The 27943-nt window shown below is 32.7% G+C and overlaps 1 protein-coding gene across 3 annotated transcripts in view; it reads left to right on the top strand.

The window, feature by feature from the left end:
• Positions 1–27943, top strand: part of COL11A1 (collagen type XI alpha 1 chain) — a 200861-nt gene that overhangs the window by 51291 nt on the left and 121627 nt on the right. Inside the window, exons 5-9 of one of the 3 annotated variants that reach the window (XM_060006420.1) lie at positions 17922–18050; positions 24069–24221; positions 24412–24501; positions 26456–26710; positions 27463–27525. In XM_060006420.1, coding sequence (XP_059862403.1) covers positions 17922–18050; positions 24069–24221; positions 24412–24501; positions 26456–26710; positions 27463–27525 — 690 coding nt within the window. Of the gene's footprint in view, positions 1–17921; positions 18051–23688; positions 23806–24068; positions 24222–24411; positions 24502–26455; positions 26711–27462; positions 27526–27943 lie in introns of all 3 variants that reach the window. The other 2 variants (XM_060006422.1, XM_060006424.1) reach the window with 2 other exon arrangements.

Raw genomic sequence — 27943 nt, 5'->3', positions numbered from 1 at the left:
TTAAGGCATGACCTAGTTCATTTTGGTTTACAATATGACTATATAAAGTTCTTAGAAGAGCGGCAGGTATACAGTAAGTGCCAGTTAAGTATTATTTATTATTATAATTATTAACGTTATCTATTTCTTGGAAAATTGCAGGAGGCTTTTAATTGATCTCCCTGTGTCTGTCTGCCCATCTGCTAGTCTGTTCTCTAAGCAGCAAGCCTAGACTAGCAGGCATATTCCTGTCAAATAGCACCTGGCTGAAAGAATGAATGAGTCAGTAAAGAATGTCACTTCCTTGTTTATAACTGTCTGGTGGCTTTTCATGTCATTTAGAGTACGTTAAAGTTCTTTCAATATTCCGTCGTCTCCTAAGTGATTCATCCACACCCTCTGCCCCTTTTCTCTGACTTCATCAATGATTCCTTTACCCCCTTGCTCCCTCTGACCCACAAGGCATCCCGTTTTGAACACATCAATCATGCTCCAGCCTTGGGGTCTGAGCATCCACTCGTCCTTCTGCCTGGAAGGCTTTTCCTTAGATATTTCTATGAATTTCTTACTTCCTTGGTTCCTCAGTTGTCTCTGTCTCAGCGTCCCTTTATCAGCAAAATCTTTCATGATCACAGTTTGTTATATAGTATCTTACTTTCTACAATGTCTCCTATCCTGCTTTATATTTTTAAAGCACCTATTACTCTGATACTATATTTTGCTTATTTTCTCTTTCCTTCTCTGGAATGTAAGCTCCAAGAGAGCAGAAGCTTTGTATTGTATCCGTAGTGTCTACAGCACTGCCTGAAAATATTTTTTAAATGGATGAAATAAATATGCTTTCTAGCATTTATTAATTCAAGGAGTATAGATCATCTTGGCCAACAAGGAAGCAGGAAGAAAGATTTGTTACCTTTTTCCTAATCATTTTTTCTTTCCTCATTTTCTTTTATTTTTTTTTTTTTTGTGGAATAGAGCCACATTGATAGTTCTCTTTCAGTAGGAATGTTTATTAGAAAGTATAAGATAAACATGCCCTTTTTGTGGTAGTGTTTTATACAACTTTAAAGTTTTAAAGTATTGCATTTTTTGTAATACTTGGTAAATAGTTGTTGAATTAGTAGTACATTCAAGTAACATAGGATCACTACTCATTTTCTTAAAACTGATTTCTTAAGCTGATTTTGGGACACAGTGAAATATAAGGACTGTGTGGGTAGCAGTTCTGTCTGTGATTATGTGGTTTTTTTCATTTTTTCCTTTGAATTATAGTTCAGATGCAATCTCTGATGCATTTTTCAATTAAACTAAAATTTGAAGCATTTTGGCAGCTTTCCTTTTCCACACAAAATAGTTGAGAAAGAATCATTAACCGTATAGAATGTCTGGAAAAAAAACTATGATGTGAGTTAATGCCTTGGCAAATTCAGAAGTCTTAGTAGGCAAGAAGCATATTTTTTCAATTAATCTTCTGATAATCTCTAATTTTTTGCGCATTTTATGCCATGTTTAAGATTTAATGTCAATCTTGTTCCTGGATATACAATCAAAAACCTCTTCCAAGACCCACCATACTTTTCAACAAAGCTCTAATATAAAATGTGAGCAGAAGTTTTAGTGTCCAGGGAATATCTTATGGAAACATTGTAGAATTTTTTTAAGCTATTGCTTTTACAGTGGTACATGCTGGAAACTGTTTATCTGAATGTATTTTTCTTTCTCTTCTATTATACTTTTTCCTTATGGGCTTTACTTATAGAATAATAACTTTAAGTCTTCTGAAACTCAACTTTTTTGGAATTTATTTATGGAACTAATAAAAATATATTCTCCAGCAGCATTTCTTAAATTTTACAGTCTATAAACACATCTAGAAGTTTAAGCTCAAAGGTGTGTTCTCCTTTAATTGGCTTCAAGTACTATAATAATTATACCTTACGTCTGTGTACACTTACACTTTAAAAATTGCTTAAGTAGGTATTAATTTTTAAAGAATCTGTAGGAAATACAAGACAAATAATAGTATTCTTAATTTACAGTTGTTGAAATTGAGTCTTATAATGGTGAATAAATTAATTGCCTGGATATCTATTTACCGAACAAACTTTTGGTACATACTCACTACGTGCAGGCCTATTCCAGGAATTGTGGAAACCTGGGAGAACAAAACAGACAGGTCCTTACTCTCATGAAGTTTATATTCCAATGAGTTTAGCTGTATAATGTAGATTGGCTTATTAAGAAGAGGAGCCCCTGGGGGTTCCTGATAGCCTAGTGGTTAGGATTCCAGGCTTTCACTGCCATGTCCTGGGTTCAGTTCCAGGTCAGGGAACTGAGATCCTGAAAACCGCACGGCATGGCCAAAAAAAAAAAAAAAAAAAGAGGAGCCCCAACCACAAACTGTGTGTATTCCAGTAGATACAGTGTACTTTCCTGGAAAGTGATATATACTGATTACTTGAATCCTTAAACTTAATATATATATAAAACGAAGATACCAATTACTATTTTAGGGCCTTCAACTATGGGGTCTTTCTCTAACTTCTCATACTCTCTGTGAGTGAGTTCAGTGTGGGTTCCAGCAGGAAACTGAATTTCTACTCAGGTGATTTCAGAGGTTTGAACAAGGAGGCAGAGTTACCTGGCAAGGAGTATTACCTTTCCAAGTGTTAAGTGGGCAAGGGGCAGAAATAGCAGTACAGTGAAAGCTGGAGCCCTGCACTAGTGCTTTCTGACAGTGGCACTAGTGGTCAAGGTATCAGACTGCCGTGACAGACAGGAAAGTGTCTGGCGAAACTACCCAACCTCCTTCTCTTCCCGCCTTCCTAACTCCTAACTCTTGGTGGTCACTTCCATTGTCTGTACTGGAAACCGACCTGCCAAGACAGTCTGATGATGTGGGCTATGGGGTCATATTCTTTAGGCACAGGGTAAGAGAGAGCAATGATTAGGATTCTGGGAGCCAACAAAGAATACCAAGTATCTTTATATTTAAAAGAAAAACTAGACACTTTCTCATTAATTATCTCATTTATGCCAGTTCCTTCTAGATTATTCCTTTGATTTTCCGAGATGAAAATTGTGTCATTACCCCACCCCTGCCACCCCAATTTATTTATTTTTCATAATTGGAATATAGTAAGTACTAAAGAAATATGTTTCTTATATATCATGTCTGTGTATAATTAATCTCCCTTACCAGGTTATATGCTATCTGAGAGTAGGATCTGGGTCTGATTTCCCTCTTTATTTTTCTTTTGCCTATCTATAGTGTCAGCATGTTACTTTGCCTCAATAAATATGTGTTGACTAAATGGATAGATGACTGATTGATAGACAACCAGGGGAAAGGATTCTGAAAGTTATCTGGCTGTCAAATTTCTGTGTAAGTTACCACTAAAAGTTATAGAAGAAATACATTTATTACCTGACTTATAATATATCTGTGCCTATTAATAAAATTATGTGTTACTTCTGCTGTTTTCTTTTTTAAGAAAATATTTTGTTTGGGGGGAAAAATGTAGCTTGTCTTAAAATTGTAAGGCATGAAGTGCCTCCTGGAATTAGGAATGCTGTGTAACAGGTTTGTTTTTTTTTTTTTCCTTCAAAAGTATAGTTCTTTGCAAATACTCCCATTTCAATAGGGAATTCTGGCTTTCAAATTTGAGAGCATGACCCCCATCTTTCACTGTTCAGTAGACATATATACAGTTTGACTACGTTCTGTAGTAAGCAAAGAAGTTTTCACATTGGTACTAAAAAAACAATTTTTTCAAAATTAAAAAAGAGTAAAAGGTATATCAATTACTTTATAATGTATATGCATACTTTTAAAATCCTCTTAGGCTTATATATTTCATAAAATGGCCAAATTTTGATTTAATAAAACTTCAATTCACTAAAGAAATGTATCATTTATTATAGTAGAGGAGTGCAACAGAGTAGAAATAAGGAAGTATTTAAAAATATTATTTCTAGGACCTATTACTGGGACAGTAATTACTGGACAATATTACTTCTGGGACAGTATCATTGCATGTAGAACTAGAATAATAAATGTATAAAAATGCTACTACCAATGACTTCTTTTCATCCACTGATATTTTCTCTAGACTTAAAAATAGGCAATAAAGATTCCATGCAAATGGAAGCCAAAAGAAAGCTGGAGTAGCAATTCTCATATCAGACAAAATAGACTTTAAAATAAGGACTATTAAAAGAGACAAAGAAGGACACTACATAATGATCAAGGGATCAATCCAAGAAGAAGATATAACAATTGTAAATATTTATGCACCCAACATAGGAGCACCTCAATACATAAGGCAAATACTAACAGCCATAAAAGGGGAAATCGACAGTAACACATTCATAGTAGGGGACTTAAACACCCCACTTTCACCCATGGACAGGTCATCCAAAATGAAAATAAATAAGGAAACACAAGCTTTAAATGATACATTAAACAAGATGGACTTAATTGATATTTATAGGACACTCCATCCAAAAACAACAGAATACACATTTTTCTCAAGTGCTCATGAAACATTCTCCAGGATAGATCATATCTTAGGTCACAAATCAAGCCTTGGTAAATTTAAGAAAATTGAAATTGTATCAAGTATCTTTTCTGACCACAACGCCATGAGACTAGATATCAATTACAGGAAAAGATCTGTAAAAAATACAAACACATGGAGGCTAAACAATACACTACTTAATAATGAAGAGATCACTGAAGAAATCAAAGAGGAAATCAAAAAATACCTAGAAACAAATGACAATGGAGACACAATGACCCAAAACCTGTGGGATGCAGCAAAAGCAGTTCTAAGGGGGAAGTTTATAGCAATACAAGCCCACCTTAAGAAGCAGGAAACATCTCGAATAAACAACCTAACCTTGCACCTCAAGCAATTAGAGAAAGAAGAACAAAAAAACCCCAAAGCTAGCAGAAGGAAAGAAATCATAAAAATCAGATCAGAAATAAATGAAAAAGAAATGAAGGAAACAATAGCAAAGATCAATAAAACTAAAAGCTGGTTCTTTGAGAAGATAAACAAAATAGATAAACCACTAGCCAGACTCATCAAGAAAAAAAGGGAGAAGACTCAAATCAATAGAATTAGAAATGAAAAAGGAGAGGTAACAACTGACACTGCAGAGATAAAAGAGATCATGAGAGATTACTACAAGCAACTCTATGCCAATAAAATGGACAATCTGGAAGAAATGGACAAATTCTTAGAAATGCACAACCTGCCAAGACTGAATCAGGAAGAAATAGAAAATATGAACAGACCAATCACAAGCACTGAAATTGAAACTGTGATTAAAAATCTTCCAACAAAGAAAAGCCCAGGACCAGACGGCTTCACAGGTGAATTCTATCAAACATTTAGAGAAGAGCTAACACCTATCCTTCTCAAACTCTTCCAAAATATAGCAGAGGGAGGACCACTCCCTAACTCCTTCTACGAGGCCACCATCTCCTTGATACCAAAACCAGACAAGGATGTCACAAAGAAAGAAAACTACAGGCCAATATCACTGATGAACATAAATGCAAAAATCCTCAACAAAATACTAGCAAACAGAATCCAACAGCACATTAAAAGGATCATACACCATGATCAAGTGGGGTTTATTCCAGGAATGCAAGGATTCTTCAATATACGCAAATCTATCAATGTGATAAACCATATTAACAAATTGAAGGAGAAAAACCATATGATCATCTCAATAGATGCAGAGAAAGCTTTTGACAAAATTCAACACCCATTTATGATAAAAACCCTGCAGAAAGTAGGCATAGAGGGAACTTTCCTCAACAAAATAAAGGTCATATATGACAAGCCCACAGCAAACATCATCCTCAATGGTGAAAAACTGAAAGCATTTCCACTAAGATCAGGAACAAGACAAGGTTGCCCACTCTCACCACTCTTATTCAACATTGTTTTGGAAGTTTTAGCCACAGCAATCAGAGAAGAAAAGGAAATAAAAGGAATCCAAATTGGAAAAGAAGAAGTAAAGCTGTCACTGTTTGCAGATGACATGATCCTATACATAGAGAACCCTAAAGATGCTACCAGAAAACTCCTAGAGCTAATCAATGAATTTGGTAAAGTGGCAGGATACAAAATTAATGCACAGAAATCTCTGGCATTCCTATATACTAATGATGAAAAATCTGAAAGTGAAATCAAGAAAACACTCCCATTTACCATTGCAACAAAAAGAATAAAATATCTAGGAATAAACCTACCTAAGGAGACAAAAGACCTGTATGCAGAAAATTATAAGACACTGATGAAAGAAATTAAAGATGATATAAATAGATGGAGAGATATACCATGTTCTTGGATTGGAAGAATCAACATTGTGAAAATGACTCTACTACCCAAAGCAATCTATAGATTCAATGCAATCCCTATCAAACTACCACTGGCATTTTCCACAGAACTAGAACAAAAAATTTCACAATTTGTATGGAAACACAAAAGACCCCGAATAGCCAAAGCAATCTTGAGAACGAAAGAAGGAACTGGAGGAATCAGGCTCCCTGACTTCAGACTATACTACAAAGCTACAGTCATCAAGACGGTATGGTACTGGCACAAAAACAGAAAGATAGATCAATGGAACAGGATAGAAAGCCCAGAGATAAACCCATGCACATATGGACACCTTATCTTTGATAAAGGTGGTAGTAATGTACAATGGAGAAAGGACAGCCTCTTCAATAAGTGGTGCTGGGAAAACTGGACAGCTACATGTAAAAGTATGAGATTAGATCACTCCCTAACACCATACACAAAAATAAGCTCAAAATGGATTAAAGACCTAAATGTAAGGCCAGAAACTATCAAACTCTTAGAGGAAAACATAGGCAGAACACTCTATGACATAAATCAAAGCAAGATCCTTTCTGACCCACCTCCTAGAGAAATGGAAATAAAAACAAAAATAAACAAATGGGACCTAATGAAACTTCAAAGCTTTTGCACAGCAAAGGAAACCATAAACAAGACCAAAAGACAACCCTCAGAATGGGAGAAAATATTTGCAAATGAAGCAACCGACAAAGGATTAATCTCCAAAATTTACAAGCAGCTCATGCAGCTCAATAACAAGAAAACAAACAACCCAATCCAAAAATGGGCAGAAGACCTAAATAGACATTTCTCCAAAGAAGATATACAGACTGCCAACAAACACATGAAAGAATGCTCAACATCATTAATCATTAGAGAAATGCAAATCAAAACTACAATGAGATATCATCTCACACCAGTCAGAATGGCCATCATCAAAAAATCTAGAAACAATAAATGCTGGAGAGGGTGTGGAGAAAAGGGAACACTCTTGCACTGCTGGTGGGAATGTGAATTGGTTCAGCCACTATGGAGAACAGTATGGAGGTTCCTTAAAAAACTACAAATAGAACTACCATATGACCCAGCAATCCCACTACTGGGCATATACCCTGAGAAAACCAAAATTCAAAAAGAGTCATGTACCAAAATGTTCATTGCAGCTCTATTTACAATAGCCCGGAGATGGAAACAACCTAAGTGCCCATCATCGGATGAATGGATAAAGAAGATGTGGCACATATATACAATGGAATATTACTCAGCCATAAAAAGAAACGAAATTGAGCTATTTGTAATGAGGTGGATAGACCTAGAGTCTGTCATACAGAGTGAAGTAAGTCAGAAAGAAAAAGACAAATACCGTATGCTAACACATATATATGGAATTTAAGAAAAAAATGTCATGAAGAACCTAGGGGTAAAGCAGGAATAAAGACGCAGACCTCTTAGAGAACGGACTTGAGGTTATGGGGAGGGGGAAGGGTGAGCTGTGACAGGGCGAGAGAGAGTCATGGGCATATACACACTAACAAATGCAGTAAGGTAGATAGCTAGTAGGAAGCAGCCGCATGGCACAGGGATATTGGCTCGGTGCTTTGTGACAGCCTGGAGGGGTGGGATGGGGAGGGTGGGAGGGAGGGAGACGCAACAGGGAAGACATATGGGAACATATGTTTATGTATGACTGATTCACTTTGTTATAAAGCAGAAACTAACACACCATTGTAAAGCAATTATACCCCAATAAAGATGTTAAAAAAAAAAATAGGCAATAAAGGGCTTCCCTGGTTGCGCAGTGGTTGAGAGTCCGCCTGCCGATGCAGGGGACACGGGTTTGTGCCCTGGTCCGGGAAGATCCCACATGCCGCGGAGCGGCTGGGCCTGTGAGCCATGGCCGCTGAGCCTGCGCGTCTGGAGCTTGTGCTCCGCAACGGGAGAGGCCACAACAGTGAGACGCCCGCGTACCGCAAAAAAAAAAAAAAAAAAAAAAAAAAGGCAATAAAAATGATGATGCTAAACAGATATGTGGAAAGAAATGATACAGTTTATTTGCTTGTGTTAAAAGAGTAAATGTGCCAGTTCAACTGTTAAACTCTATGAAATGATGAAGAGTCTATCACTTCTTTTCATATTCAAAAGATGATAATTACTTTAAAATAAATTCAAAATTTACTGTCAAGTCAAGGCTATGAAATACAAAGTAAATGTCAAATTCTGCAGTTAACTTTGTGTGACAGGCAGCGAAAGTCATACCTGCTTGCAAAGGTCATATTTGACCTTTATGCTGATATTACTTATATGAATTTGTTCTTTGAGTCTGTGTTAAAATACAAGTTTAAAATATTAAATGATACATAATATTTTTTTCATACAAGTAATATTTTTTTCTCAAGTTAATTTTTAAAGATAAGGTCTCAAATGATTTCCATTTTGTTTTAAAATCCTCTTTTTAGATTTTAAATGTTATCTTCAGTTATATTATTTTGAACAACAGATGTTTGTAAAAAGTATCAGATGACTTTATTTTGGGAGGAAGATCAAATTTTGATTATTCATATTTTAAATGTTCATTATTTAATGAACATTTGAAATGAAGAGTCTTTTTGTAATCTGAGGATCATCTCAGTATTTTTTATGATTTGTAATTTAACTTTGCATGTCTTTTCTTAAATCAAGAAAGAACCAAGTATGTTGTTTTACTTTTGATTTATATTACTATGAATAGATAAAATGAAGTATAGAATACAAAAAATGTATTATTCTGATTATATATATATTTTTACATTATATATAAAAATGATAAAACACTTTTCTATTGCTATTTTCATTGTTGAAATGAAGTAGAATTAGGATATAATTTCATTAATATGGAGTTGATACAACAAGGAATTATTTTAACTTTTTCACTAGTGTAATGAAATTGCATTTTTAAAAAAATCATATAAATGGTTGTTTAAACTCACTATGACCTCTAGCATAATTTAATTTGATAAAGATCTTTAAAACTCTGGTAAGTTTACTTAAAAACTTGTTCCCTTCAAATTCTTTATTTATACTTGGAGACAAATATTTATTTATCATTCTCACTTTCTACTACCTCTAATGCCTGAGGGATATTTACACATGATGATACTGTCGGGTGTATGATAACCTGTGATTACCCTGAGTTCTAGCTGCTTGCCAAATTAAATCAGTCAATATTTCCACAGCATCTACTTAATACCAGATCCTGGACACAGTTAGAGATTACCCATGTTACAAACAAACAAAAATACTTGTTTGGAAGTGCTCTTCTTTATTCTGCTATGAAGATAATACTTGCAAGATATAAATAAAAACAAACTAGTATTTATCAGTCTGTATTTGTTTGCTAGGGCTGCCATAACCAAATACCACACACTGTGTCTTAAACAACAGAAATTAATATTTTCACAGTTCCAGATGCTTGAAGTCTGAGAGCAAGATGTTAGCAAGGTTCATTTCTTTTGAGGCCTTTCACCTTGGCTTGTAGATAGTCATCTTCTCCTTGTGTCTTCACATGACCTTCGCATTGTGGTGTCTGTGTCCTAATCTCCTCTTCTTATAAAAAGACCAGTCATATTGGATTAGGGCCCTCCATAAAGATTTCATTTAATCTTACTTCTGTCTTTATAGGTCCCATCTCCAAATATAGTCAGGTTCTGAGGCTAAGAACTTAAACATATGAATTTGGGGCACGCAGGTCATCCCATAACACTAAGTCTAGACAAGTTCATTTTGTCTTTGATTACCAGTGAAAAAATGGGTATAAATTGCTACAGAAAGAGGTATGGGCTGTCCAGCTAAAGGGAAAATTTCTGCCGATTCTTATTGATGCTTATAACTTAGTTTGGTCTCAGTGATATAACCTGACAGTCGGCACATAGAGGAGTACAATTCGAAAGTAAATAAAGGTAAATTTCTTAAAAAAAAAAAAAAAAGACTTTTTCTAGAAAAAAATTAGTTATCATTTCACTTCATAGACTTAAAAGGTTGATCCCCAATTTTTCCTTTTTATTGTTTCTCAACTGAGTAAATGGATTTTCCGTCTTACCCTTGCTCATACCAGAAACTACAGAACTACCTTCCACTCTTCTCTAATGCACTTCCTCCCTCTCTACTTGCCATTCCCATTCCACTCCATCATCATTACCTAGTCAGTTCTCAAATCTCACACGTTTTTCTCTAATAAACTCTATGTATCCTCTACTCCATTCCTGCTGTTGCTGAGTTAAATTTCCCAATGCTTAACTGTGATGGATTCCTAAGCAAGATTCTCATGCTTCCAAACTAGCTGCTTTCAAATCATCCTTCCCTATGTAGTCATAGCAATTTTGTTAAAATACGTCATTGATCAATTTGCTCCGTGGTTCAAAGTCCTTGAATGACATTCTGTAACTTTTAGAATTCAGTTCACACACAAAGCTTTTCTCAGATTGGTTCTTTGCTTGGTTCTTTTTCTTTCTTCTACTTTATCTCTTTCATCCCTCAACCCTCACTGCTCATTATCACCATATAGGGCCTTCCTTCCAACTATACAGCACTATATGTACTTTTCCAACTTTGTCAGTTTCATGCATCCAGAGTTCTGTTTAAGAGGTTTCCTGTCTTTTTAAAAAATTAATTAATTAATTAATTAATTTTGGGCTGTGTTGGGTCTTCGTTTCTGTGTGAGGGCTTTCTCTAGTTGTGGCAAGTGGGGGCCACTCTTCATCACAGTGCGCGGGCCTCTCACTGTCGCGGCCTCTCTTGTTGCAGAGCACAGGCTCTAGACACGCAGGCTCAGTAGTTGTGGCTCACGGACCTAGTTGCTCCGCGGCATGTGGGATCTTCCCAGACCAGGGCTCGAACCCGTGTCCCCTACATTAGCAGGCAGATTCTCAACCACTGTGCCACCAGGGAAGCCCCGTTTTCCTGTTTAATACTATTTCCCTCTCCATCTTCTTCATCAACCTAACTCCTATTTGCTTATAACATACAGTCAAGATTTTAACAAGAAGCATTTTATAAAAGCATTCATTCCCGTTGAGATTCCTGCATGTTAAAGTTAATGGAGGTAAGAATGTGCTTCGGGAAATTTGGAGGCTAGCTGATTTTATAGAATGCAATTGCAGCATGTGATTTACAACAGGTTTAGGGGAGATGAAATTTCTAACTCTAGAAAGCTTTGAAATTCAGTGAGACACATAGTCAATAAATACTTGGAGTCTTCTTTTCCAGATATTACCGAAAGTAAGTTATTCTCCTAGAATATAACTAACACCCAAGTTTTAATATTAAAAGTTTAAATCTTCCAAGATTCATAGTGGAATTAAAAGCCTTATAGGATTGTAGAGTTACTAGTTGCCAGGTTGATATTAGAGAGAGTGTTTATAAATAAGCTGTTTAAAAACAAACTGCTTATTGAACAATTATAGTTGTATATTGATCCAGCCTCTGCTTTAACTGTTTGGTTATGTCTGAATCTCCTCTGTCATTCTTGGGATCTTATTATGCTTCAAGCACATAATTCATTCACAGGTTACCTTATTCAGGCACATGGAATTGAACATGACAGCTGATCAAAACCCAGTTTTTCATTGCTCATTCTCAGGAATCAGCTGCTGTTGCTGTACAGTTCAGTGGATGCTCAGGCTGGGAACTGACTTCAACCAAGCACTGGTTGACTTCATAGGATGCAGAATTGAATCTGAAAATTCAGACACTTAGCATTGACACATTGACATGTGACCTTAGATATTATACCAATTTCTTGTACAACACTTTTTCAATAAATGTGATTTCTTGTACATGCAAAAAAGCTAAATGTGTATTAACTTGTGTATTTCCTGAGTTATAATGTAATTACGTTCATAGCAGAGAAAACGGAAATAGCTAGGCCTTATAGAGAGTTACTCTATGTATGCATATACAAACAAAAATAACAAACAAAAATTGTTAGAATAGGTGAATTATATTTTAGTTTTGAGAGGAGGATATGCTGTTATTTATATAATTGGTCTTGAAAAAAATGTGGCTGGATCCTTTTGCAATGCATGTGACATTCAGAAGAACCTCATCTTTATATATAGTTTCTGTTCAGTTTTCTTGCATTTGTTTTGCTTCCCTCCTCTAGACTCATTCTGTCTATAGAAAAATACTATAGTATAGACCCAGTTGACACTGTAGATAGCTGTAGATAGCAAGGTAATTGTTTCAGCTCTACTTTAATTTTGGCTTTGTAGAGCATTAGAGGAGGAGGATGTCTTTTTCATATGTTGTGTACAGCAGATGCCAATTTTACTTGGTAACTTCACCCTTTTCCAGCTGTAGAAATTTTTATGACTGTTGAATCTAAATATTTATAGTTCATTCAAGCTGTCAGGATGCTTTGTTTGTCTACAGACTGTCTCATAACATGTCATATGATTAACATAAAACACTATAAAATGCCTTCCAGGGAAAATAGTACTGTAGGTTTTTAACACAATTTTCCAGTTTCTTTCCAGTAGTACTATATTTAATGGCTGAATATCAAACACCTGAAAAAAGAATTTATTGTGGAAAGGTTGGCAGGCTTCCATTTAATGAAGCGGAGTGCCTTGACTAGAACAGTTGAGTACTCAGGAAACCAGTATTCTTCTAAAAAATATACTGTTAAAAATACTATATGTAATAAGATAGGCAATTTTTTGTGTTTCAGCAAAAGCTTCATTTGGTTTATTATATTATCTATAAGTTAAGTGTGGAACTCTATAATTTTTAGTTCTGAAGAGGACCTTAGATATGATCTCTAAAAGCATTCATTTTGGGCTTCCCTGGTGGCTCAGTGGTTGAGAGTCTGCCTGCCGATGCAGGGACACGGGTTCGTGCCCCGGTCTGGGAAGATCCCACATGCTGCGGAGCGGCTGGGCCCTTGAGCCATGACCGCTGAGCCTGTGTGTCCGGAGCCTGTGCTCCGCAACGGGAGAGGCCACAATAGTGAGAGGCCCGCGTACCGCAAAAATAAATAAATAAATGCATTCATTTTACAAATGATGAATTAGGGTAAGTGACTTGCATAATTCCAAGTAATTAATGGCAAGGCTGTGATTCAAGAATCAGAATTTCTGATTGAAACCCTCAGTGATGACAGTACACAAGAGGTACTGAATGATGCATTTTTTTAACAACAGAATGAAGAATATTCAAATTTCTCTGTTACTAGTTATTACTCATTTATAATAATTCAATTGTGGCTACTCAGTGTTCTAAACTCATAAGTTAGTGTTTGAGAAATGTTATCAATAAATTTTAAGAACTTATATTCATTTGCTGTGAGAATGTTTAAAATCAGTAGGCATAAGCTAAATATTAGAGTCTATTCTAGCTATTTACAAAAAAGAATAAAAGAAAATCTCAGAAACAATCTAATTTGTTTGATTGTACTGCCTCATAACATATAAAAATAAATAATTTTGATGCTGGACACACTAATAATAGTATGACCATTATAAGCCATATAATTTTGTGGGTGGGTATTTGCTGATTCTGCTTTATTTCATGTTTTATTGGGAAATAAAGTAGGTGTTTCCTTATTTGGGTGTTATCTGAACATATTAACATGTTACATGCACTTTCAAAGCACTTTTTGAATGAATGATTGAATGAAATGACTAAATAACTGAAGAAATACAGTTAAATCTGATTGTAGAGAAATTTCTGAATTCAACAAAATTTATCTCAAGGATTACTAAACATTGTAATATATCATGTCAATGAAATTTTTATTGGCAGATGTGTGTTTTTGACATTTTAATTTTAGTCATTTTTCTGTTACTAATGAGACATTCTAGATGCAGATCTTTAGCAAGTAGTTGGCGGTGTTCATTTAACTGTCAGGATATTGAGCAAACAAGGATCAGACAAAGACACTAAAAATAAAAAGTTTGGAAATGAGATGTCTATAAAGGTCACTGAGGTCCAGGAAAGACCTGAAGAGACCCTAATATCTCAAATATTACTGACCTTGAGGATCTGCATAGCAAGAAATGAGATCTAAGGCAGAGTTGTAAACTGTTGGAATATTATAGGCATGCTCACACACAAATACATACTCAAAGTTTCTTGGCAAATAGTGAGAGATTTTTAAGGAATTCTCTGCCCAATCATTTGCTCATCACTAATCTAACTGAGCAGACACCTCAGTGGACACAGGAAACAAAGAAAATTGACATATATAATTACTTCAACAGGTCACCAGACAAGCAGCAAAAACAACCACAAACAAAATAACAACAAGCATTGAGGGGAGGGGGCAATGGAATCCAGTCTCCACAGGTGACATTTAAGATGTGCAGCTGTCAACAAAAAATTATGAGACAGGCAAAGAATCAGGAAATTATGTCCCATACAAAGGAAAAACAAATCTATAGGAACTGTCCTTGAAGACATGCAGACATTGGACTTACCAGACAAAGACTTTAAATCAGCAATTATGAGTATGTTAAAAAAAAAAAACAACAAAAAACTAAAGGAAGCCACAGCTTAACAACTACATGAAAGTATGAGAATGAAGCCTTATCAAATAGAGATAAATAAATGTAGAGTGTCTTAAAAAAGAACAAAATAGATTGGGAGTTGAAAATCAATTGAGATTACTCAGTATGAAGAAAAGAAAGAATAAACTTGCAAAAAGTTTACAGAGCATCAAAGACCTGTGGGACACCATCAAGCATAGCAACATAGACATAATAATGAGTCCCAAAAAGAGTGGAGAGGAAGGAGGTACAAAGCATATTCCAAAAAATAATTACCAAAACCTTCCCAATTTTGATGAAACACATTAATCTACATATCTGAGAATCTCAAGAAACTGCAAGATAAATTTGTAGAAATCCACACGCAAAGTATTATAATCAGTCAAAAGACAAAGAAAGAATCTTCAAAGCATCAATAATAAAATAACTCATAATATAAAAGAGATTCTTATTAAGACTAACAGCTAATTTTTTGTCAGATTTCATAGAGGCCAGAAAACAGTGGTTGACATATTCCAAGTTCTGGAAGAAAAAGATTGTCAACCAAAAATGCTATATCCTGCAAAACTATCTTTCAAAAAACAAAGAAGAAATTGACATTCCCAGATTTATGAAAAACAAATAACGTATCAAAAGTAGAGCTGCCTTACCAGAAATAAAAAGGAATCCTTTAGATTGAAATGAAAGGACATTGGACAGTAACTCAAATTCACACAGAGAAATAAAAAAAACACTGGTAAAATTACCAACATAAGTATATATAAAAACAGTACAAATTTTTGTTGTTGTTGTTTATAGCACTTTCCTTCTCTTATCTGTTTTAAAATACAATTGCATAAAGCAAAATTTATAGAACTATGTTGATGGCTTATATTGTATAAAGATGTAATTTGTATAACTATAATATTACAAAGCAGGGGAAAAGGGAAGAGTTATACAGAAACAAATTTTTGTATAGTGCTGATATTAAGTTGATATTAATCTGAAAAATGTTATAAATTAAGATAATTATAATCCCCAAGGTAATCACTAAAACAAGAACTCTAAAATATAGTAAAAGAAACAAAATCATTAAAATTGTTCACTAGTAAATATCTATTTAGCACAAAAGAAGATAGCACAAAATAAGAGAGTAAAAGAGTAACAAAAAAGGAATGACATATAAAAAACAAATAGCAAAATATATACTAAGTTGAGACAACTCAAATAGCTAGTAACAGCTGACTAGATAGACAAAATGTATTCAATAGTAGGTTCATACAGAAAGTTGTTATTTCAAAAAAGGAATGCAGTACTGATACATGTTAAAACATGGGTAAACTTTGAAAACATGACAAATGAAAGAAGCTAGTCACAAAAGGCCTCATGATGTATGATTCCATTTATATGAAATGTTCAGTGGTTACCAGGGGCTAGCAAAGGAAGAGATAAGGTGTGACTGCCATTGGTTATGGTGTTTCTTTTAGGGGTGACGACAATTTCCTGAAATTAGACATTGGTGATAGATGGAAAACTCTGTGAATGAACTAAGAAACACTGAATTGTCCACTTTAAAGGAATAAATTCTATATGTAAATTATATCTCAGTAAAGTGATATGAATGAAAATATAGATTTATGATCCATTAGCATAAATGCTAATTTTAAGAGTAAGAATATACAGTGCTTTTTAGACAGAAGAAAGAGCAATGCAAATAGAAATAACTATCACACCAAAGATAGGAACCACAGTATTCAATAAAGGATTGCCAGCTAGAACCAAATAATTTAATTCTTTTCTTGGCACTTTTCACAAGAGTCTGCTATATCTTTTCAAGTTATAAATTTTATACTCCATTTTATTACAGTTTTAAATCTTAACCACTATATTGCACTCTCCAAGGGCAAGGATTACATCAAATTTATGTTTCCATCTCCAGTGATACTATGTTCAATGTCTTGTGTATAGTACTTCTCAATCCACATTTGTTGATGAATAAATGAATATTGTGGTATAAAAGTGCTATGAATTCTTTCCTGCTCTCTAACTCAATGTTAGAAACTTCTAAAATTTTCATCAGGCTCTAAAGAGCTTATGTTAATCAGACGTAGAGAAAGCTGAAGTAACTTTGAAATTATTCAAAATGATATCAGGAGTTCTGTGAATCAGACTCATGAGCTCAGACTTACAGGGACTTGAATCACCAAGTCAAATGGATATTAACCCAGACATTCTTCTAGGACTGAATATAATTCTGAATTAATATGGTCATGACCCATAGATTTATATCAAACTAGTTTCATGTCAAATTAGACCCATGTGGAAATATTCAGATGGGTTTGAGAGAAAAATATTTGATCTTCCTCTTGTTTACACAGTTTCCAGAACCTCCTGGAACTAAAACTCTTTAGATAACCCTATTAATTATTTCTAATGTTTATTTTTTATTAAAATTATTCAGATTTCTAAATAAGTGAGTTTGATATATGCTTAGATGCTCCATTTTTAACAAAAATATGCCAAAAGCAAATATGCTTTTTAATTTGGATTTTTCTGGTCTCTGCATTTCTCATTCATATTTGTAAGTAGAAATTTCTTTTGATATTCAGTTCTCTAACAGAACTCAATAGTTGGATCTATATTTTCATTTAAAAATTCTTGTATAAACTTGCTTAAAAAATAATTCAATCGAACTCTTCCATTATTTAATATTGGAAATACATTACAGTTTTATAGTTTTAAAATCTTACTTACTTTTTTATTAGCTTATTATTCACATTTCATTTGTCTATTCCACACAGAGTAAACTGTGAATGCAGTTAAACCAAGTTTTAGCAAACAGATGAATATACTATAGATTCTCTGAACCACAATATAGCAGAAGATCTGATTTGTTAAACAGGTGTGAATTTCTCTCTCAATCCTATAGGACTGTTTTTAACATTGAAATGTAAGCGATTTCTTCTCATATTTAAAGATGAACTACACTGTGTCTTGGATAAATCTTGTTCTGGATATATGTGTATTCAAATATGCTGACTACATAACCATGTTTGTTTCTTGGCAGGGGGACATCCAGCAGTTGTTGATCATAGGTGACCCCAAAGCAGCGTATGACTACTGTGAGCATTACAGTCCAGACTGTGATTCCTCAGCACCCAAGGCTTCTCAGGCTCAGGAACCCCAGATCGATGAGGTGAGGACCGTAAGGTCAAGGGCAGATTTTCTCATTCCAATGGTAAGGACATAGGTTTGCAGTTTGGAGGCTCACCTCCATTTATTCACTTTTAATTAAACTTTACCTTGTATTTATAGTGTTTTAACATTTCTAAGAATATGTGATTTAAAGAAGATTTTTGGTGTTTGTTTCCATCTTAAGTATTTTGTTACATAATTTCTTAAAAATACAGATACTTCACATATACTGTGTAGAGGAGCATATTTTATTTGGGGGGAGATGAGAAAAAAGATAATTTCTCAAAGATATATTTTGTCCTTAGCATTTCAGTAATTAAAACAGCCTCAAGACAAGGGTAACTATTTTCTGGCATACTTGCCATATCCACAGGTCTTTGGCAATTCATGCAGATAAGAAAGGGACTTTAGTGCTATCTTAAAGTTGTCAGGCTGAGTTGAATATTTAGAGGGATTTTTTTTTTCCATTTCTGTAAGGCTATGTTATATTGATATGTAAGTTTTCTTTTTCTTGAATAAGATTTGATACAGAGAGCAATGAAATGAAAAGCATTATGAACTGATTGCCATAACTAAATATTCATATTCTTTGATTAATATTATGTCACTTTATTTGAAACTTGGGTGTGAAACCATTCTTCCATGCTATTTTTGCAAGAAAATTCACCATAATGAAATTTGACTCTATTCTCTCTCAAACCAAAAATAAGTACATTTAAGTTAGCCATAGCAATTTTGTCAGACTTGAATATCCCAAAAAACAAAAAAAATATAGTACAGTGTATGCTTTATGCAGATTTTTAGATAATTCTTTAATGTGAATTTTCTGGAAATTAGAAAGCAAATACTGGAAGGAATTGAGTCTTTAGTTAGCAGCAAATCTATATTTTTATTTTTTTCTCAAGGTGAAGAGTTCTAAATTTTAGAAGGTGAGGGGGGAAGTTTAAAGACATCAAGACTGTCCTTATGTTTGAAAATAACTCAAATAGCTTTCTTCTTGACTATTAAAATACTATTAGATACCATCTTTTGAGTTCTACTATTTAGAATAGGTTAGGATCTTATCTCTTAATTTTAATTTACTGTTATTTCTGCATGATAATTCAATTTGGATTTTACCATTTAAGTGCTTGAAATATATTTTTTGACATTACTTTCCTTTTTGAGATATGATAGTGAATTCTGTTGCACTGATCTTTTCCATGACTTAATATTAATGTTTTTTTAAAACAGGATAAAGTCTTAAGAAGCTAACAGGAAAGCAAATATGAGAGAAAAAAGAGAAATTACTTGGATATTTGTGTTTGCTTCTTTCAGTTCTCAAGTGCCTCATTCTTTTTATTACCTCATGATTTATTAAAACAGTCTGTGAATTCCCTCATGATTTATTAAAAGAGTCTGTGAATTCCAAGAAGATAGGTAAAATGTCCATCAGGTTTTAGTGTTTTTATATCTTAGAGATTATGTGGTGATTCAATATTAAAATTTATAACATTTAGTATGGGTGTTCAAGATGGGTGAGATTTATTTTGCTTTTGTTTTAAGAAAGATAAGTCTTGTTCTTTTTAGTAACAGATATGGCTCTGATTTTTGGAAGAATGAAGGTATGCATTCTTATTATATCACCTTGAGGTGTTTTATTCCCATGTTTTAATGCTATTACATCAGGTAAGCAGAGTTGTTTTAAAGCAAAATAATATTTTTAACCATTTTTGTCTTAAATTCATTTAGAAGTAGACTTTCCCTTTTTGACCTTAGTTGTTGATTCATAAATTTAACATTCTGTTGATAAATCAAACTTGTTTTTACTGGAAGCAACTGATAAGGAAAAGAGCATGCTGCTATAATAAAACCTTCATGAAAATCTGGTTGGGTGATGCAATAATAGCATTTCTTACAGTTTCTATGTTGAGTATGTCACAATGAAAAGTTTTTTTGAGGAATCAGCTCTCACTTTTTCCCCCAGTACTAAATTACATTGATACTTCAATAATAAGATAACTATTATATACTAGTATGAAAAACACCTGGTCAACAGAATTAGCAAGCCATCCTTATATTACTTTTGAATGATAGCCATTAATACATTATATTACAAATATGCATTTTAATAATTGCACTACAGATGTTTTACCTATACAAAATAGCAATGCAATGTTACCAGTGAATAAAGAACATAAAGTGCAAAATAGAGCATCAAACATACATGTTGTACTTTATATTGCTTAATTTATAATTAATAAATTTGAAAAATTGCATATTTATTATTCTGATTTGGATTAATAAATATATCAATTTATTTTATAAATTAACTCAAATGTGTTTTATTCAACTTGTGCTTTTGTATAGTTCATATCCTCTAAATAACATATTTTAATTCATTGTTAGGATTACATTTTTTATGTGTTTGGCACAGTATCACATCATCATCATAGAGTGAAATGTAAAATGAAGATAGATTTAGACATAGTGATAATATCAAACTGTTATTCTATGTGAACCTCCACAATACCATTTATATAGCAAAGTAACTAATATTAAAATTATGATGGTTTTGTATTAAACCATCGTGTTAAATTATCCTTATATCTTAATAAGAAATTAGATGTTAAAGCTACATATGGTTCTTTCTTAATGTGCTACACAGACTACAATGCCCTTTATACACTAGGCAATTGATGTTCTTCTTTTTAAATATATACATAAAGGATGGAAAAAGAAGAAGCAAGGGAAAAACAATATTTTATAAAGAAATTTCTTACCTTAATATTTTTTGCCCTCAATATTTATCATATATTCTAGTTCTCAAAGACGTTCAGGTATTTACTTATGCCACTATTTTTCTAACAAACTGAATAAGAACAAACTTGACATTTCTAGAAGAAGACCCTTTCTCCTCACATACTATAACTTATGCTAGGCAACTCACAGATCATAGGTGAGATCTTTCCATCACTGCACGTTTTTTTGCATATATACATCTGATTGATTACAAGTAGTTCTCTCTTCTTTACCTGTCTTTGAGACACCCCCAAATTCCATAGTAAGAAGGGAGAATCATCTCCAAAAATAGGTTGTAAAGCTTCGTGTAGACCAGCAAAGTCCTAAGTATATCAATACCCACCAGAAGGGGCATGTTGTTTAGATAAAGAAATAAGGAGAAGAGAAGCAGTGATTCTTTTCACTGACTGCTGATGGCTCTAAGAAAAACATGTGCTTTAGTGCCTAAGCAGGTAAGCATGTTACTGCCTTCATTATTCCACGACCACAGCTAGTCTGCTTGATCTCCATGTGGAAAAAGTTTAAATAGAGGAGAGAATTATGGAGGTTGGAAAAGGTTTCCTCCTATAAGGAAAAAAAAAAAACATGATATAAAGATAGTAAAAGTAATTGGTGCTTTGAATATCAGGCTTCATTTAAGATGCATTTAAATTGTCCATTTTTACAGTCCTTTATGCCTTTATATATTGTCTTATGTTTTTACAATTCATCATAGATGCATAGGATTCTGAAAAGTCTGCTTAATTTTAAAACTCTAAAGCATAAATTAGCCTGGCTAATCTTTTTTCATGTTTTAACTTCAAGCTGCCAGCTAGTAATTATATAAATCCATATTTCTTATTCCAACATGTGTGACTATAACTATGGAAAAAAACTATTCATTAGACAATATTCAGTTTCCATTAATTATTTTAATATGTATCTAAATTCAGTATTTAATTGTTTTATTTATTTAATGATGCTATTGATTAATACATACTTTACCTTTCCTAGAAATAGTCGGCATTATATCTTGCTTGCAGAGTCATGAAGAAACACAAATGTTCAAAAAGTTATATATGCATTCTTCTATTTTAACAAATTCTACTCAAATACTAACTAGAATGAAGATTTGTTGAAGTCTTTAAAATGTATATTCAATGAAAATTAAACTATTGCTAGATAGGTAAAATTATGAATTAATTTCAATTAATTTAATCAAATTGAAGTTTTGACAATCATAAACACTGAAAGTATGTCTATATATATCAATATGACCTTCAGCTGAACCATCTAGAAAAGTTTCCTCTAGTGAGGGTATTTCATTAAGGGCCAGATATACAATATTGCCAGGGGGTCAGTTTTGAACATGTCTCATTATATGTCTTTGTGAAATTTGCACTCATTTGCATTGCTATATCTAATAGAGCTTTAAAATTAGAAGGCACAGTGATCACAGTTCTCTAAAAGACATGTGGTGAAGAGTTATTTTTCTGGCACATTAAAAGAGATATTTTGTCAATTTGAAAATACCAAGAGAGGTCCAGTTGGGATATAATGAAAATGTGACCAAATATAATACTTAGGGAATTTCAAATAGGTTGCTTTTAGCATATATATATATATATATATATATATATATATATATACACACACACACATAGGTATATATGTATATATACACACATAAATATGTATTATACATAATAAATATATGTATACATATATATAAATGTATATTATACATAATAAATATATATGTGTGTATATACATAAATATATATACTTATACATAAATATATATTATAAATAATATATAAATATATATGAGTTTTAGCTTGTTGAGTTTGCTGCTTAGTATCTTTTGTTATATATGATCTTAATGGATTTACAGTTATTTTAATTAAAACCAATAATTAAAATATGTTTCACAATACCTATGTTGGTGTTTAAAAATTAAAATTTTGATAGAGGTGTTTGGCTCTGAAGGTGAGCAAGCATGTTATTTACAATATTAATGATTGTATTGCACATCCCTCTACTGAGAAACATACCTTTTTCTCCTAAATTTTTTTTAATACAGAATAATCTAGTATTCCATTTTTCAGTTTGAGTTACATTTACATGGTTTAAGGTATCTAAGTGTTATGCTCTTTTTTCAATAGAAAAAATGCAGTATTTGTAAAACTGAAATGTATTAATTATAAACAGATCTAATTTTGAATCTTTTAATGGTTCACAAGTATTCTGTGCTCATTTTGATCTTAAGTAAGTCTATAGCAATTTAGTTATTTCTGAATAAACTTTAGATTGTATTTTTACATCGGTTCCAGTATTCCAAATAAAATATAGACTCATTTCATGTTCCTCTGTTCCCTTTCGTTTCTCTCCCCTTTCCGTCTCATAATAGATATGAAAATTCTTTCTTGCTTGGGAAGACTACTCTCCATACATTTATTTTTAAACATGTAGTTTAATGGGAAAAAAAAGGACCCATTGAAATTGCTGTAAGATAAAGGAGGCTTATGTGCAATTTTTACAAATCAAAATTAATGTGACTATTTAACAACTATGTCCAAGTATGTAATTGCTATGTTTGAATTAATATTCAACAATTAAAAGTTTGAATTAATATTCTAAACTTTTAATTTCCTCACAATCCTAACCACTATTCTGCTCTTAGAAAACCTGCTTTGTCACTGTTATTATACTCTGTATAAGACAGTATTACTTCTTGTAACACGAAGTAATATTTAAATAACAGTATTTACTTGTCTCTTAACTTTTACTAGTAAAAGTTAAGAACATGATTACCACTTTGTTAATAGTATTACCTGCAACTAACAAAATTGCCTGATATTTTTTCCTTTGCGATGTAGTATGCACCTGAGGATATAATGGAATATGACTATGAGTATGGGGAAGCAGAATATAAAGAGGCTGAAAGTGTAACAGAGACTCCCACTGTAACTGAAGAGACAATAGCGCAAACCGAGGTAAAAGCAAAGTAGCGCCTTTGTGTATGGGGTCCTGCTGTTTGTCATCCTGTGGTTCCTTATGTCCACTTTTCCTCAAACTTATCATAAACCTTTCATTCATCTGATTTCTATGACCTGATAACTGTGATTTTTATTGACAGTAGCTGTCCTGAAGGAATGATGCCCGGTTTGCTTTGCTTATCCTTCCTTTCATCCATGCTCTTTATTTCCCTTTTCATTTTATTTATGTTTTCCATTCCATCTTTCACCACATTTTACAGAAAAAGAAATTCAATTTCAAAATGAAGACGAAGACAGTGGCCACTAACTCAAAGAAAAAGTCCAAAAAGTTTACACCCCCTAAATCTGAAAAATTTGCAACCAAGAAGAAGAAAAGTTATCAAGCAGCAGCAAAAGCCAAGCTAGGGGTAAAGGTAGCAAAGAAAAAGCAATCAAGATCTCTCCTAGATAAGCTGGAAGATCTCTGATGATGAGTCATTGTCCTAACCCAACTAGATAAATACTCATTTGGCTAATACGATACCCCAGTTAAATCATGATTTCCATAGATTTTGGATTACCATACATTTTTACTAATTGATTTTCTTTTGAATTTACCATTAGGCAAATATTGTTGATGATTTTCAAGAATACAACTATGGAACAGAAAGTTACCAAACAGAAGCTCCTAGGCGTGTATCTGGACCAAATGAGGTAATGCTCATAGACAGCATTAAATTTTTAAAATGTGTAATATTTCTTGGTATATTTCACTCTGGAAGAATCTATAACCTCTGAAAAGTTTGACATTTTTATTCTTTTACTGAGGTAAGAGAAACAATAGAATTGGCTCACTATTACTAAAAACAGTTCATTTAAAATTAATGTCAATTCAGATTTTGCATGACTCTTTGCTTCATGCAAATGCTAAATTGATCAAACTGAATTGACTGCTATCATTTTCTTGATTCCTCCTGGGATTGAGCAAGCTTCTCAAAATGTTGTGATTAAGGGTATTCACAACATGACCCTTCTGTGAGGAGGAGAATCCTCTAAAGTAACAACTGTATCATCAAATGATACAATTAGAATTTACTCCATCTGACCAATAATCATGCATTTTTATGACACAAATATTTTGAGAAAATATAGTCTTAGTTGGTTTTAGTGGCTATTTACATTTTCAAACTTAATTATGGTTAAAATATTATATCTTAACCTTTTCCAGTCCTTTCTATGAAAATGTTTAAGTACATACAGGTACAAATAGAACAAATAGAACAATCTTCCTGAATTTCATACTATGCCTATATTCTGATTATGAAAAAAATAAGTATACAATTCAGTTTAACTGGTATGAGGAATACCTGAATCATTTTAGTTATTAAAAATTTATATAACATGTGTCCCAGTGAGGCAAATTAACTTAGTGAGACTTTATATGCAAACACATAATTTAGAATAATAACATTTTAGGGTAGGAACCAATTTCAAGTTTCATCTAGTCCAAAATAATCATTTTCCAAAAATGGTTATCTTGATTCAAGGTGTTTATTTATATACCCAAATTCATTCATCTTTTGCTCAGATCTGTGAACATAGTAATATTCTGATCCCAGATGATATGCACCCCCTAATGACAGTATATACTCATTGTTTAAGAATACAAAAATATTATGGTTATTGGACATTTTATTTTAGTTAACAATCACTAAATTAATCATTTGGCCACATTTTTCATTCACATGACTTTATGTAACACTACGTATTATTCAATATTGTTCTATCATCTAGATTCACTATGTTATAGCAAACAAGTTATTTATGAAATTCAAAAGTAGCAAGATAAATTATTTAATTTATCAAATTTATTTAATTTATCAAAATCATATGGCCCAAAATTACCTAATAAATATCATTCAGATTTATGCTATTAATGAGAATTATTTATGAAAAAAGGAAATTATACTAGCTTTATTTTTCTATATCTCTGAGATAGTATTTTTGATGTAATTTTTACTTTTAAGTGAATAATCTCATACTCTTTATGAGACTACACAGTGATATATTCTATTGTATTAAATTCTGAGGACTATAATTTACATTTTATTTGCTATAAAGAACTCTTTGGTGATATAATATTTCCCTACATTCTAGATACTCTGCATAAATATTGCAATGATAAATCTCAATATTGGCATTAATATTTTATTTTTCGGATTGAGAGTCAAACTTACATGACTTTTCTGGTAGCAATTATATTTCATTATGAGGTTCTGTGAGATTTGAAAATTAAGCAAAGCTTTAACTATATATTTTCTATATATACATATATATATATTATTCAAGTCAAACTATAAAGTAAATATCAAATTGCATAACAAGTTTTTTCCAATGGAACAAGCAAATACACATGTTGAATCTATGTGAATATTTGCAGTTTATTGGCAAAAGTTCTTTGAAAGCAATATTTCCTTGTACATACCAATGTACAAAAATATTTCTTTCAATAATGCTGAAAGGCTGTCTTTCCCAGCTTTCAGACTTGCTTGAGTAGTATTCAGACCACTTCCTGTCACATTCCATCAAACTGTAATTGCAAATGCTTACCTTGCTTTACTAACAGTAAACTTCATGTTCTCCAATTCCTTGCAACTTAAATTAATAGCCAAATCCAGTTGAAGAAGTATTTACTGAAGAATATCTAACTGGAGAGGATTATGATTCCCAGAGGAGAAATTCTGAGGATATGCTATATGAAAACAAAGAAATAGACGGCAGGGACTCTGATCTTCTGGTAGATGGAGATTTAGGCGAATATGATTTTTATGAATATAAAGAATATGAAGATAAACCAACAAGCCCCACTAATGAAGAATTTGGTCCAGGTGTTCCAGCAGAAACAGATATCACAGAAACAAGTGTAAGTCAGTATTCTGCTCTGTGTCATTGTATGTCTTATTTCTGGAGTATTTTCGTGTTCATCTTGATGTCTTTTCAGGTTTAAAATGTAGGTTATGTTCTTATATAAATTATGAATATTTATCACTACTAGGTTACCTTGATAGGTTCTTCCTCATGGGGATCTTCAGCAGTTGTATCTCAGGCCACACTACTGGAGTCTTCATTTGAAAGAATAATCTTTAATAGAGTTGTATAAAAGTTTTCTTGGCATTGATAAGATTAAATTACAGTCATTGTCATTCTGGGTACTAAGACTGTTTTCTAATTTTTAGACTGTTTTATTTATTTTTCTTTTCTGGTGATGCTCAGGAATGCACCATATTAATTATCATTTTATCATTATAATTATTATTATTTAACCTTTTGAACCCCTTTACCCATTTCTTCCCTCCACCTCTATTTTATTGAATTTAATTTGATGACACTTTTTGCTTAGTACCTTGGGATAATAATGAGGTCGACAGATATCTTTATCTTTTTATAATGTGTCTTTAAGAAACAATTGTTCAATCTCATTCAAGATTTAGCATTAATGTTCATTGTGTTTCCGTTTGTATATTTTCAGTATTTAAAACTTTAATAGGTTTCTATGTTAAAAACACATTTTAATAGATTGTTTTAAATGCACTTAGATGATTAAATGATCTTTTAAAAATACTTAAATGGCCTTATTTACTTAAAGACAGGCTGCTTGAATTTTTCACTCAACAGATAAATGGCCATGGTGCATATGGAGAAAAAGGACAGAAAGGAGAACCAGCAGTAGTTGAACCGGTAAGTACTGGTATGAATACATTGTAATAGTACCATTGAAAATTCTAATGTCCGAATGTTTATAATGCCACAAGTAATGAGTTAGTAAGGCCAGTTCTGGCAAGTAGAATTTCAATACACCAAAAAAATATAGAGATACAGAATTTTGGAATTTGAAACTAGCCGACAATGTTTCAGTCTAATTCTCTCATTTAAAAACTAAGAAACCTAAGACCTAAAGGGTTCAAATGTTTGGCGGTTGAGATATGACCAGACTTTACCTCTTCTATTTTCCAGTCCAGTGATTTTCTCCTCTAATTTCTATAACTTAACATTATTAGAAATATATTATTTGACATAGTACTTATTTGTTTCATATTCAAATCACATCATGTAATAATATGAAAACGTTCTTTTTAAAATTTGCTTGCTTTTCTTC

This window comes from Delphinus delphis, chromosome 1, assembly GCF_949987515.2.
Source record: "Delphinus delphis chromosome 1, mDelDel1.2, whole genome shotgun sequence".
Classification (NCBI taxonomy): domain Eukaryota; kingdom Metazoa; phylum Chordata; class Mammalia; order Artiodactyla; family Delphinidae; genus Delphinus; species Delphinus delphis.
This window is presented reverse-complemented; position numbering and strand designations above follow the sequence as displayed.